This window comes from Triplophysa dalaica, chromosome 13 (genome assembly GCF_015846415.1).
Source record: "Triplophysa dalaica isolate WHDGS20190420 chromosome 13, ASM1584641v1, whole genome shotgun sequence".
NCBI classification, from domain to species: domain Eukaryota; kingdom Metazoa; phylum Chordata; class Actinopteri; order Cypriniformes; family Nemacheilidae; genus Triplophysa; species Triplophysa dalaica.
Window position 1 is genome coordinate 18,294,436 of NC_079554.1, and position 13,870 is coordinate 18,308,305.

A 13,870-nucleotide genomic window follows, 5' to 3' on the forward strand; every position below is an offset into this window, starting at 1 on the left:
CACACACAGCAACATTACACACTGCATGAAATATAATTTTAAGGACATTTTAATAGTTACTCTTTAAATTTCCCCTTTTCAATTTTTAGCGGTGTTACCCACAGTAATGAGTTGCTTTTTTACAGTATAGCCCAACTTTTGATATCTGATCCAGGGACTAAGTTTATTCAGTCTTAACGTGCCGTTTAACAGCAAAGCTGTCGTTCTTATCTTGTACAAGTTTCTCCTGTTTAACTTTAAGCTTGCTTTTCCTCAATAGTGTATTAACGTCTATTGACCTCAGCTGTATAAGCCAATAAAATAATATACCTCAGTAAACCCCTGAAAGAGCATTTTAAACATGACAGAGAGAAGGCAACCAAGAGAGCGGTGTTGCAAAGCCCTATTGTATGCTCTTTCCTCTCTGTAATTGGCAAATTCCTGGCAAACAGACCCAGACAGAGGTTAATCGTTTTTTTAAGAATGAGCACGACAGCAGATCATAAATCAGAGTCATTGTGAGCCCTGTGTATCAAAGCTGGTCTTTCTTTCATAATCTCTTCTTGCACACACGTTCCCTTTGCGTTATCCAAGCAAACGCGCATGTGTACACGTTAAACACAGGTCAATTTTAAAGTTTTCTATTTTTACTCAGACCAGGTCTCACCTTTGGGAAAAAATTCAAAATACTCTCCTCAAATCCACTGATAATACGATCAGTCGGGTTTGTTAATACCAGAACTGTCGGTCCAAGTGCTCTGGTACAGATATCTAAATGTAACTCGCTCTAACATGAAATGAAAGAACTATTTCAAACAATAAGACAGCAGAAAGCCCGGGCTCAGGGGTGGAGGATTATCCTCTGATAATGATGTATGGGTTTTGTTAATCTCTGTCTTTACGGAACCACAGCACGTTCAGATCTCAGATCTCTGCATTAGGGCAGCATCAGGGTCTTGATCGAAAGAGGACCGGTGCCATTAATGGACATTTCACACTAACTTATAACCTTTCCTGAGACTTATATTTTTAATCTATGTCAAGAGTTAAAGACGTGTTATACTGGATTTTTATCTTGGTTATACATGAATTGGACCATGAGTAAATCTCATAAAGAATTATCTCAGTGATGTGTAGGAGAAACAATTGAGATATTAATGTAAAGGGTTTTTTGTGTGTTTATTGTTTCCTACAGAAGGCTTCCATCCTTTTCTTTTCCGTTGATCCAAGTCTTCCAGACGTTCTATATTTACATCTGCGATAGACATGGAGGACCACTCAGTATTGCCAGAGACCTGTTCCACAGTCTGGAGCTGAGAACTGGAACGGGTTTATTTGATAAAGCATAACGCTCATTTTCTGTTCAAATAAGCAGACGTGATGAGTTGTTAAAGTAGTTCTGATGAGATTGAATTCGCTGTCACAGGTCCAGACAAATAAACACTCTGGGGCAAAGTTCTGCCAGATCTTCCTTCTCATTTCCATGCAAATGCAACAAGTGCATTCATTTTCCACTGTTGTCAGTAAGGAAATCATAGGACTGAAGAATCACAGACTGCGTTTAAGTTGACTGGATGCATGTTTTGAAATATTAAGTGAATTGTACACTGTAAAACTCGCCAGTAACTGATTACGTCTTAATATTTTCCTATTGGTACTGTTTTTCATTTGAGGTAAACTTTACTTTAATCAAAATTAAAATGCATTACATGACATTCCTCTCAAGCATTTTTGTTTTATTTTCTCATAAAAATATTAAAAGTCTTCGTACACCGGAAGTTGCAAACCGGAAGTTGACCTACATTGATAAGCTATTTACAATAAACGCTGCAACATTTCATGACAAAAAATAAGAATGGTCATTTTTAATTTCAGTGGGAATTTAAAGAAGAAAAGTAATCTGAGATATTTAGTCTTGTTTAATGAAAGAAAATATAACAACTGGGTACATTTATGTACAAAATTGTAAATTAAATCTACAGTAAGTTACTTGCAAAGCTGCTGCAAAACTACAGCAAAGTTGTACAGTGTATCGCCGCTAATAAACTTACATAATGATTTCCTCCTCAGCATTTGGTAAAAATTACCTTATGAAGTCTGAACTTTTTTGGTTGAGAATCAGAATCAGTTATTTAATTCAAGTTTTTTATTTAGCAAGTACATAAAAATCAGTGTCTTGTTATTTGCTGCAAAAGCTTATACTAATGATTTAGTGGAGGTGTCAGATGCACACAAGTTGTTGTGTATTTGTGTAATGAATGTATTGTATTGTCGTGTTTATAGACGGTTTCAGCGAGAAATACAGATGTTATGTTACCCAAACTGAACATCCGGTTCGAAAAAAATCAATAACTGATGAGAAGATTTAATTTAATACAATTAATATACCAAAAATGTTCTTATAAAACGGTCAGGTCTGGTCCTTGTTTCTGATTGGCTGAGCGGAGTTCTAAACCGTTATAAAATACCACCGATATATAACGGCCCCAAGAAACTGTTGGTTACAGTGCATTTTATAATAGCTAAGGGTGTTGCTAAAACCCCGTAGCTGTTATAAAATGTCAAATTAATCTGAATTAATATAGATTAATATAAATAAAATATATTGTTATATTACAACCAAACACAGACCGAAAGTTAATTTCACGTGCTTCTATGAAACAGTTTGATATCAGTTTGATGTAATTTGACACCAACCAATGTAAAGACAACCTTTGGAGGCAAAATTTTTGAACGTTTAATCAACATTTAAAACAAAAATTTCATAAACTTCTTGACAAATTCCTTTGAGGTTGTGCTGTACAAGTATGCAGTATTATGTTCCCAGCGAATCAATTCCATGACCCTGTATTTAAAGTGCAATTTAGTCAGTTTCAGATAATATCAAAGTCTGTTATCTGACCAATAAATTGTAATTGAAGTGATCTTTCTGACATCATGTATGACGGTCAAGATTCTTGTAATGGATGGATACACAGTGACCGACTGGCCGTCTTCTGCTCGACTGGTGCAAAGCATTGATTAAAACCGCTGTGACTCATGCACGGGCATCTGGCGTCACCACCGCCCACCGACCCTTTAGTTTCTAATGCAGTTCCCCAGGCTGTCACACAGTTTCAGTGGAGTGAGTAGATGCACGTCGGGGTGTGCTTGCGAGCGGAAGTGTGTTTATCTGAAACGGTGTGTTAAGAGAGTGAGTTGTTGTGTATCAGGTGCAGCTGTTTGTGCTTTGCTTGCAGATAGGGATCATTTGTGTCAACAGGCCTTTTCCTGGCATTATCGGTAGTGTATGTGTGTGCTTTTGTACGTGCCGAGCAATGCGTTACCAAATTGAATCAAAATATACAACAGAGCACAAGTTACAGGCACCTGCGTCGTGAACGTGAATTGAACCCTGTGCATCTCTTATGTGCGCTGACCACATCAGCCCCAAATGTGTTTATAGATGTTGGCTGTTTCTCAGTGTCCATTTGCCTCACAGACAAAACACTTCCCATGATTTATGCGTTTAGATTACAAGGCAATTGAATAAACGCGTTTCACGTCATTCGTGGAACGTCACACAGAGCTTGTGCAACAGTGTTTGTTAAGTTGCATTTGATTAAAGCAGTCATGCATCGTCAAGAATCCTCATTTTATGTATACATTGGGGAGTCATTAAGTACTACAGCAATCTGAGCTGCCTTTAATCTCACGCTGAATTTGGAATGGGGGTATGATAGCAGTATCACTGTCTGAATTGGAAGTGCTGTATACATGTTAGCTAAATGTCAGACATTTGATCAAGCTAGCCTCTTGGCCTTAAGGGTTCTTTAAGAACCATAACAGTACATTTCTGGTGAAGCCATCGTTGGTTTATCAAATGTTGAGATTATGCATGGAATTGAAGGCATGTTCAAAAATCGTTATTGTGGCTTTTAACAAAATACATGCTTCTATGTATAATAATTTACATTTATGCATACAGAAACAGTTTATTTAAAAATACATTTTGTGGGTATTTTAGCCGTCTGATTCTGGATCAATCTGGAATCACGGTTTTGTGATTCTAAATAATGTAATTAAATGAAGGTTTCCTCACAAAATATTAAGGTCCCTTGTCGGATGATTATCTCTCTCTTTTCTCTTTTTTTTAGGTCTTGCTTAAAACTTATTTTACGACATATATCGCAGTCGTTGTCCAGTTGGTACCTTCTGGTAGGATGCATCATTACAAGCGCAAAGAGCATCCATTGTACCAAAATGAATGTTTTTGTAAGTAACATAAATCACAAGTAGATAATTATATTGTGTTAGATGTTTTCCCAAGAACCAACTGGATTTAAATTGGACTCCCATGTAGTATTACACATGTTCATTAAAAGCATATTAAATAAATGTATCACTCTTCTCCTGAATACCCCAGATCTCTCATTTTGAATGGGACTGATACAGCTTTTCTTTAGTCGATCACATGTGTTGGCTGGTTTGAATTTCTCCCGGCCGCACATGTATGTTCTCAACCTGATTTTCTCTCTATATAATCCCAGCCATAAATTCTTCCTGGGTCAACTCAAATCCAATATGAAATGCACTTAATCCAATCGAAATTGTCCTTAATCTCTTTGAAATTGGCCCTAATCCTAAAGGGATGGGTTTGACAGAGATTTTCACAGAGATATTTTTTAGTCTCTGCGGATAACACCCCCCACGTCCCCCTGCTGGTACACTAATGTCACCAAGGTAACAGTCTGCCTCTGTTGCTAGAGTAGGTAGACCTTGAACATGTGGATTGACCTTGAGTTTGTGTTTTAAGCATGTCATATGTTTAACATGAAATATTACTACAACAGTAGAAATTATATTTGCTCTTAAATATCTTGAGATATAAATAATTTGCATCTGTTTCTTGTACTGTATATAGTGATTATTAATGTATATGACAGGTTTAGTCCTTACTTAACTTAAACATTTAATAAATGTATAAATATAGGTGAGAAAACGACTGTATTTGCAGGTTCAATTCTTACTATCTTGAGAAACTGGAGAGCTAATGTAAATTGTGTCCTTTATCAAGATACACATTCCTTTGTTGCTTTAGGACGACAACCCCTCCAAATAAGTAATTTAAAAACCTTTTTGCGTCTGCAAAACTGATAAGGCCAAAGATTTTTAGCTAAATTAATTTCAAAAATTCCAACTCGAACCAACACTGTCCATATTAGCACCACAGCTAAACGTCCTTGAGGTGTATGCTAACCATAAGGCTCAGAGTAAAGTCGCAATTTATACTAACCTTTAGTTCATGACTCAGTCTTATAAAGCAATTCAACAGTGATTTAAGTTTAAAAGAATCTTGCCGAGTGCTCATCAAAGGTACATTTATTCTGCATTCAAAGTGCTCAGAATGTGATAGAATGTTTCATTGTGTGCTCGTATTAAATTACGTGTCCATATTCCCTGAATATTGCGTGCAACATAGAGCGAAAGTCTCTCTCTCTTCCTCTCTCTCCTCCGTCTATTGTGTGTCTGACGTCAATACAAGCCTTTCATGAGCAGTGCCATTAATCAGTGTTCTGCGCTATTTGCTCCGTCTCGCATTCTCATTGTGTGTTTGTCTCTGTTTCATTTCTCTTTTTTATTCCACGCTCATGTGTGTCTTTGTGTTTCCATTTATTCCTGTCTTTTATTTGTGTTTGTAATGTTAAACCAGCGTACTTAAATATAGAGGATACTGCCTACTATTTTTATCATTTGCATGGTTTGCATAATAGGACTAGGTGTGATATGGTCCTCTTATATTCAGGGATTATCTCTCACCTTTACATTCCCTTGGAATGACATCATAACTGTAAGTGGGACCGTCTTTCCAAATAGACGTTTCAAGACCAGTATCATTCACCCTTCATCTAAATAGCCAGTGGCTCTATTAGCTTTCTCCATTTGTTTAAACACACGCAGGAGTCTGCTGTAAAGTATATTCAGGTGGTTTCAGTTCAGCTAATCATCTGTTCTTTGCACCCGCGACCTGCAGAACGTTATCGGCCTCATCAAATTAAATATTTCCAGAGAGGAAATAAAGGACATCTGGACACCTGATATTGCTCCAGGTAGATCTGATAATAACCGTGAACAGAAATTGAGTATGAATGTGCGTGTGAATGTGTTTATTTGTCAGTATTAAAGGTCCAGTGTATAAAAATGTAGCATCATCTAGTGGCTAGGATGCGAATTGCAACCAACGGCTCACTCCACCCAACCTTTTCGAAGCACTTCGGTGGCTGACACAGAACCAAGATGATATCACGTTTTGGCATCTTTGCCGGAGGAGATCATTTATTTAAAAAAACTCACTCTGCACAGCAGTTTGTCCATTTAGGGCTACTGTAGAAATCACATGGAGTATTCCATGCTAGGGGACCCGCGGTGTATGCAGGTAGCTTTCCTGTAGCTCAGTGGTAAGAGCATTGCGTTAACAACACAAGGTTGTGGGTTCGATCCCAGGGGATTGCAAATACCTATGTATGAAATGTATAGGATAATGCAATGTAAGTCGCTTCGGATAAAAGCGTCTGCCAAATGAGTAAATGTAAATGTAGAAACAGCTCATTCTAAGATAATAAAAACATGACACTTCTTTATGGAAGGTCTTTATACACCTTTGAAGACAAAGTTATGTATATAACATGTACAGCATATTGCATTGGAATCCTACAAGCAATCACACATTGGACCTTTAAAATTGAATTTTTTAAAGGTGTCATATGACACGGCTAAACGAATATTACCCCTTGTTTTAGATGTAATGCAATGTGTATACACGATTTAAGGTTAAAAAAACGCTTCATGTTTGTATCTCCTCTTTGCCCCGCCTCTCTGAAATGTTCAGATTTTTACTAAACTCATCACTCTGAAAAGCGAGGTGTGCTACAGTTAACAGGAGCTTTGTGAGTGGTCGAACGTTGCAAGCGTGTGACGGAAATCGAATGTTTCTTACCATATTTGGAACATCAGGTTCCAAAGGAATTGAACCGACAGTTACGTCCACCTTTCTTGAGTATACATTTTGGCGGTCTTAGTCAAATTATTCCCCGAACTGACATAGATTTCAGGGGTGTGGTTACACGAGGCGTTTCAGGCTGGGTTAGCATTCGCTTTTAGATAGAAAGCATCTTTTTTCCTACACTTTAATTTTTGCAATCTTCTCACTCTAATACATGCATGTGCAACTCATAACACACCAAAGATACATAGAAACACGTATTCATGCCATATGACCCCTTTAAGAGACCAGGTTAGTGAAAATGATGGTCATTATTTATTTAGTCTTGCACCACAAAAGGAGAATGTCATTGACACCAGCCATGTTAGGTCATGGGTAACATGACCTTATTAAAATAATATGCAGTGACGAATTAATACCTTTTAAAGTGTTCAATAAAACCAGGAACCTATAATGAAAGTAAATGCTTTATAATTGCATGCTATCTTAAAAAACCCATCTAGAGATTTAATTTTTTCCTTAGAACATGTCTGTGGCACACCTCATTGCTTTTCTCTTCCCGTCTGTCTGTTTGTTTGTTTGTGTAATGTGTTTTCGTGTGTGAGAGCTGACTCTCCCTGTGTGGATTTATTGCAGGCTGTGCTCAGTGCTGATGGAGTGACAGATTACTGCATTTCCATAACAAAGCCCAGATAGATTGGTTTATATTCCCCTGAACACGGCCACTGTTGTTATGCTACACTTGTGGAGTGTCACCAACCCTTGAGACAGCACTCAATCTGCGAGAGACAGCAAGAGAGAGAATAAATAGGATGGATGACATAGGCATGACTGCATATTTTTTATGTCATGATCTGTTTGTGTAATGGAACACAGTTCTTTAGACCTGCCCGAGGTCAGTTGATTCACCTGATGTGGCATTAGTTTATTATATATTCTGGAGCTAGATGATGACACAGTCTGCCGGTAATTCTGAGTGTCGACCTGTGTCACGTCTTTTACGCAATGTGCTGTTTCATTATCCACATCCTCTTTTTCATGAGTTATTTTTATAATGTAACTAGGTTTTCCATTTTTCTTTAAAGAGCATGAACTTAAGTTTTAACCTTTAAAAACTGAATGCACTGTTTCCTCTAATTGAAAGCGTTGAGTCTGGGGAAATATTATTTTACGTTAGAGGGAGACCTAAGACATTGTTCGCTAACATTTAATAAAAACAACATTAGAACATATTATTGCATTTTATTTCACTTAAAGGAACAGTTCACCGAAATATGAAAATGATATCTTCGTGTAAATGTCTTTAATCTGATGAACAAAGAAAAATTGCTTTTTACATTCCCTATTTCTTTGTTCTGTTAAACTCAAAAGAAGATATTTTGAAGAATGTAGAAAAGCAAACAGTTCCGGGGCACACCTTGAAAATGTTCCTACTGTAGTGGTGGCTAAGAACTGTTTGGTAACAAGCATTTTGTTTATTAGAACAAAGAAATGTATACAGATTTGGAAAACTTGAGGGTCAGTAAATGATTACAGAATTTTTATTTTTGGGTGAGCTGTCCCTTTAAACTTTAATGGGTAATTTCATCCCAAAATCCAATTTGTGTGATTTGTTTACTCACCTACATGACGTTTAACATGTTTTGAGACTTCCGGGCATCTTCGGAGCACAAATAAAGATAGTTAGGTGACTTCCGAGAGATTTCCAGGCCTCCTCATAGACATAACGGTTATAGTCGTTAAATTTGGTCCATAGTGGTTCGATAAAAATTTTGGAAGCGACAAGAACGCTTTTTGTCGTTATTTTGGTTTTTCGCAAATAAAGAATTCTCGTCACTTCAAAAAAATTCAGTTGAGCCACTATGAGCGGATGGACCAATTTGACCATGTCTTTTGTACATTTCTGGACCTTGACAACAACTATAACCATTATGTCTATAAGGAGGCCTGGAAATCTCTCGGATGTCACCTAAATATCTTCAAGTGAGTTCCGAAGACGGCAGGAGGTCTCAAAACATGTTTAACGTCATGTGGGTGAGTAAAAAAAATTCACACAATTTTGATTTCGGGATGGACTTACCCTCAAAGTGACCATTAGAGCATTTGTGTTCAATTTTCGATTGTTCCTATAGTTTTTCTTCCATATAATACTGACTATATGCTTTGCCAATTGTTGTATCTTGCTGGATTGTGTGTGTAATGCTGATAAGGATACTTAATTGAAAAAAACAATACATCATTTGTGGTTCAAAACGTACAGTAAATAAAAGTCAAAGGGGGGCATAAATTATATGGGTTTTAAATTTAATGAGGGTGAGTACGGTTAATGATGAAATATTTTTGAATTTTTAGTTGAATTACGTTTCCCTTTAATTTAGCTTGGAAAAACTTCTGCTCGAAAATCTTTTTTTTTCTTTCTTTTTTTCTTTAGAGTTAGTAACGCTAACTACATCTTATAAAAATTGCAGTAATACCATGTAATTTAATACCATATATTCAGTGTATTTTACAATTTCATTTTTTCTTGTCTCTACTCCTCTGGAACAATGCAGATATGTGAAAATTGTAGGAATTGGATATTCTCTATAGGATTTTAAGTTTTTTGCTGTACATCCTCAGGGCCCATTATGTCATTGACGCAGTCATTATCAGAGAGCCCAATATACCAGCAGCCTCATATCCATCCATTACAATGAAGCCTGCTTAGATTAGCACATCCATATAGCCGTTTCTGTGCCAGGTGTCGTGTAGTGAGACCACTTCCCCTCTCAAGGTTGTCTTGGTGCCAAAGTCATTTAAGCAGGCGGTTTATTGACTCGCTCAGATAAAACCAGCGCTCACATTGAGAAAGGACAATGTTACATACTCTCACAGTTCCCTTCTATCAGCGCTCTGAGAGTGCTGGAAAGGTAAACATGATCTTCTGGAGACACGAGTGCAGACAATGTGATGATTCAACTGTCTGCTGGAGTCTTTTAGCATGGTTCATTTAGAACAGAGACTGACCTTTCGGTACAGAGAGCTCATTTGCTCCACATCTATATTTTTCCCTTCTCACCCAGATTAAGATTGCTTTATAACATGACTATCCAACACATGATTGAGATATTCTGTGGTCAAACATTTTTATGACGTTAAATTATACAACAGAATGACAATCAGGTGCGGATGTAATCATGATGATGAACGGGTGCAAAGGATTATGGGTAGTATAGTTAGTGTGTCGATACACTAAATGTAAAGACATCTACTGTTAATTTCCTGGAAAACAGTGAATTTGGAGGTTCAAGATTGTTCATGGACCGTAACAAATATACTTCTGCTAGTAAAAATATGTTAAAAGTAGATTTTATTTGATTGATTTATTAACAATTAAGATGTAATGCAATGTTTATTAAAGCTGCAATCTTTTTCTGTTTAAAAATCAAATCTGTCATTAAGAACATAAAAAATCAGTGTTCAAAACTGTCTCCTCACTTCAATATGATTTTCAGTTGAAAGTTGAAATGTCAGGTAATATTTTGAAAGAAATATCAGTTTCACTTTACTGATATGTAAAGTAACCTGAAATGTTTGTTCAAACCGATATTGCAAAATAGAAGCATACGTTTTGAATTGCACTTTTATTGATTTAGCCAGCAAAATCACTGCATACATTCTAAAAATGTTGGGTTACTTTTAACCCTTGGTTGGGTGAAAAAGAGACAACCTTAAGAGTTGGGTTAAAAATGGACAAATGCTAGGTTGTTTCAACACAATGTTGGATCAATATTGGACATTTCTTGGTTAATTTATGGGTCTGTCCCTTTTTGACCCACCACTGGGCTCAAAATAAGAGTGTAAGGAAACCATTCCAAAAAAGAACAGACCCGGCAGTTGGGTTAAAGGTTCAATGTCTAATTTTTTAGAGGATCTATAGACAGAAAGGCAATATAATATGCACAACTATGTCTAGATGTGTATAAAGACATTACAAAATGAAGCATCGTGTTTTTATTACCATAGAATGAAATTTTTCTAACTACATACACCACAAGCATGGAATTTGTCATGTTGTTTCTACAGTAGCCCTAAACCATGTCTTCACCTACTTTTCTTTGAGGACCGGATTGCTAAAGTATAAATAGGATGTGGGCCAGTTTTTTACCATATCCTCGTGTCATTGTATTTTTGTTATTTATGGCATTTTGTTCCTTTCATGCTGTTTTTGTAGCTGTTACTTTTAGGTCATGTATGAAAACATGCATACAAATATTCCATCTAGCATTTGTGCCTTTTTATGCTATTTAATTAAAACGGATATTGTATTTTTCATTTTATTTTATATTCCTTGATGCGTTAGTTTACAAAAAATAAAATTCCTGTACATTTACTCACCCCCAGTCCATCCAAAATGTGGGTGGCATAATTATGAAGAAATTTGGTTGAATTAATCAAAGTCAAATCGATGAAAGTCAAAAACGCTAATACTGTACATTCGGCACAAAAGTAATCCCTGCCCCTTTATAACCGGCGTCTTATAATGCAAATAAATTGATTTGTGCAAAAAACTAAATGCTTTTATCACATCTTCGGGTGAATTCCAGACGCATACATGTGCCCCGCGCACTAAGAAGGGCAGATCCTTTGTAGTGCGAGTTCAAGAGGGAGACGAACAGCTAATTTTCATAAATTTTGTCGTTTAAATCATACATAATGAATGCAGTAATAAAACCAACACAGTTTTCCCTTATCTGAGACATCGTTCATGTAGTGTACCCTTCCTGCAGTTACTTTGAATTTCAAAAGACCCCCGTTTTGGAACGTGACCTATTGCATACGTCTGTGGATTGCCGATTATAACATTTACAATAACGTTTCTTGGGCAAACCGATCAAATCGCTTTATATGAGCCGCAGGAATTTCTTTTGTAGCCTATTGAATGTAGCGTTTTGGACTTTCAAATATGTGGCGTCTCAGGACGTGCATTTCTGAAAGCACACCGTTCTTAAAGTCTCTCCACTTATTTGAAATGTTTTGAAGCGGTTAACTACCCCTGCCCTAAATGGACAAACTGCTTTAGTAAAAACATTAGGCGAAAACATGACAACATCTTAGTTCTGTGTCAGCCGCCATAGTACTTCGAAAGGAAGGGGAAGTGAGCAGTTGGTTGCAATTCACAACCTCACTGCTAGATGCCGCTAAATTTCATACACTGGACCTTTAAATTAACCTAGAAAATGGTTTATATTGACCTAACAATGGGTTTAAACAACCTTGCATAGTTTAATTTACTCACTTATGGAGTAATTTGGTGGTGACTAAACAGTGTTTTGTATTCTAATAGTCATTTGCTCATAGAGTTTGTCAAACATTAATAAAGTCAAGATCTCGCATCATTAACAAAAAGAGCTTACTAAACTTAGATTTTTGTTTGTTGCTAAATGATGTCATTAAGAGCTATTAATAGTACTTCGGTCATGCATGGGTGCATAAACCAAATTTCTTTCTCTATTGCTGTCCATCTTCATCAGACCTCCTGCTTTCGTTCCCTTATATGACGCCTCCGAATATAAATCTGCAGTGCTGAGTCATTCTGCTGTCCTGTGTTTTGTAAGCCTCCAGCCAGTCTTGCCACTAATATTTTGCCAAAAATAGAAGGGACAAAAATAACAATAAACTCTTATTGTATATACTCCCGGCAGTTAAACTGTGTTAGAACTGTGCCAGAGATTCCAAGGTCATGGGTTTAATTTCCTGACAACACATACAGTAATGTAAATGTATGTCTTTGTGTCAAACAAAATAATGACTCTCCAAAAGAGCAAGCGTCTTAAGCAACAACAGAGCAAGGAGGTGAGAGGAACAGGAGATAATGGATGAATAAATAAACGCAGCTCTGGCATGTCCAAGTGCAAGCGAGCATTCATAAAAGAGGCAGTGATGTCATCACACAGAGCAAGGTAGTGGAGGGGCTCGCGCTTCGCCTGCTGCCCGCCCGCTCGCTCGCTTTCAGAGCGCACACTCTCACACACACGCCGAGTTACAGCAAGCTCTCCAGACCAGAACACCAGCACATCCAAACACAGAGGCTTGCGTGCGTTCAGACACGCTCCACACACACTCTCTGTCAGGGGCCGGACACCTCTTAACGCTGAGTGAGCCCAGCATGCCCTCCAGAAGCGTGGACTGTAATATCTCCACCTTCATCGCCTGCGCGGTGGACATGGAAGTGTTCACCAGTCAGGAGGTCAAGGTAGGGCAGGAACTTTGAGCGTGACTGCGGGGCTACATGCGTGTTTGGAGTTAGCGTGGATGAGTGTTAGCGCAGCTGATTTAGAGAGACATTTAGATTGTGTCACAGCGTCATTCATCATTTTGAAGTACAAATAAAAAAGGGTTGTAATGTTTAGACTTGTGTGGGGGAAATGTACACTTAGCAGAGTAGCGCTGCACTACTGTGGTAGTATTTTCGAAAGGGGAAGTACACAGGGTATGATGTTTTTAGTCAGTGGAGAACTTGGAAAATTGGTGTGAATTTTAAATAGATGGTCTTTCTTTTAGGAGGAAATGTTGGTAACACTTTTCAAAAAGGTGCTATTTGTTAACAATTAGTTAATGCATTAGCTAAGATGATCTTACAGTGAACAATACTTCAACAGGATTTATTAATATTAATTTAGGTTTATTTCAGCCTTTACTAATACAGTATTAGACGTTGTCAATGTTAACATTAGTTAATGCAACATGAACTAAGATGAATAACTATATTGACATGAACATTTAGAATTAATAAATGCCGAAAACTAATTGTCTTGTTTGCTAATGCATTTACTAATATTAACTAATAGCACCTTATTGTGAAGTGTCACCGAAATGTTTAGTTCCCAGACGCTGCTCTTTCATAGCTCTGGAGAATTAATGGAGATT

General features: G+C 37.2%; 1 protein-coding gene across 3 annotated transcripts in view; it reads left to right on the forward strand.

Annotated features, from left to right (window-relative positions):
* rcan2 (regulator of calcineurin 2) overlaps window positions 1–13,870 on the forward strand; it is a 51,137-nt gene that overhangs the window by 16,960 nt on the left and 20,307 nt on the right. The window contains exon 1 of one of the 3 annotated variants that reach the window (XM_056765269.1): window positions 12,922–13,196. The exons of the other annotated variants lie outside the window; for them this stretch is intronic. Within the exon in view, the coding sequence (XP_056621247.1) occupies window positions 13,110–13,196 (87 nt within the window). The 5' untranslated portion in view covers window positions 12,922–13,109. Of the gene's footprint in view, window positions 1–12,921; window positions 13,197–13,870 lie in introns of those variants that run through there. 3 annotated transcript variants of the gene reach the window in all.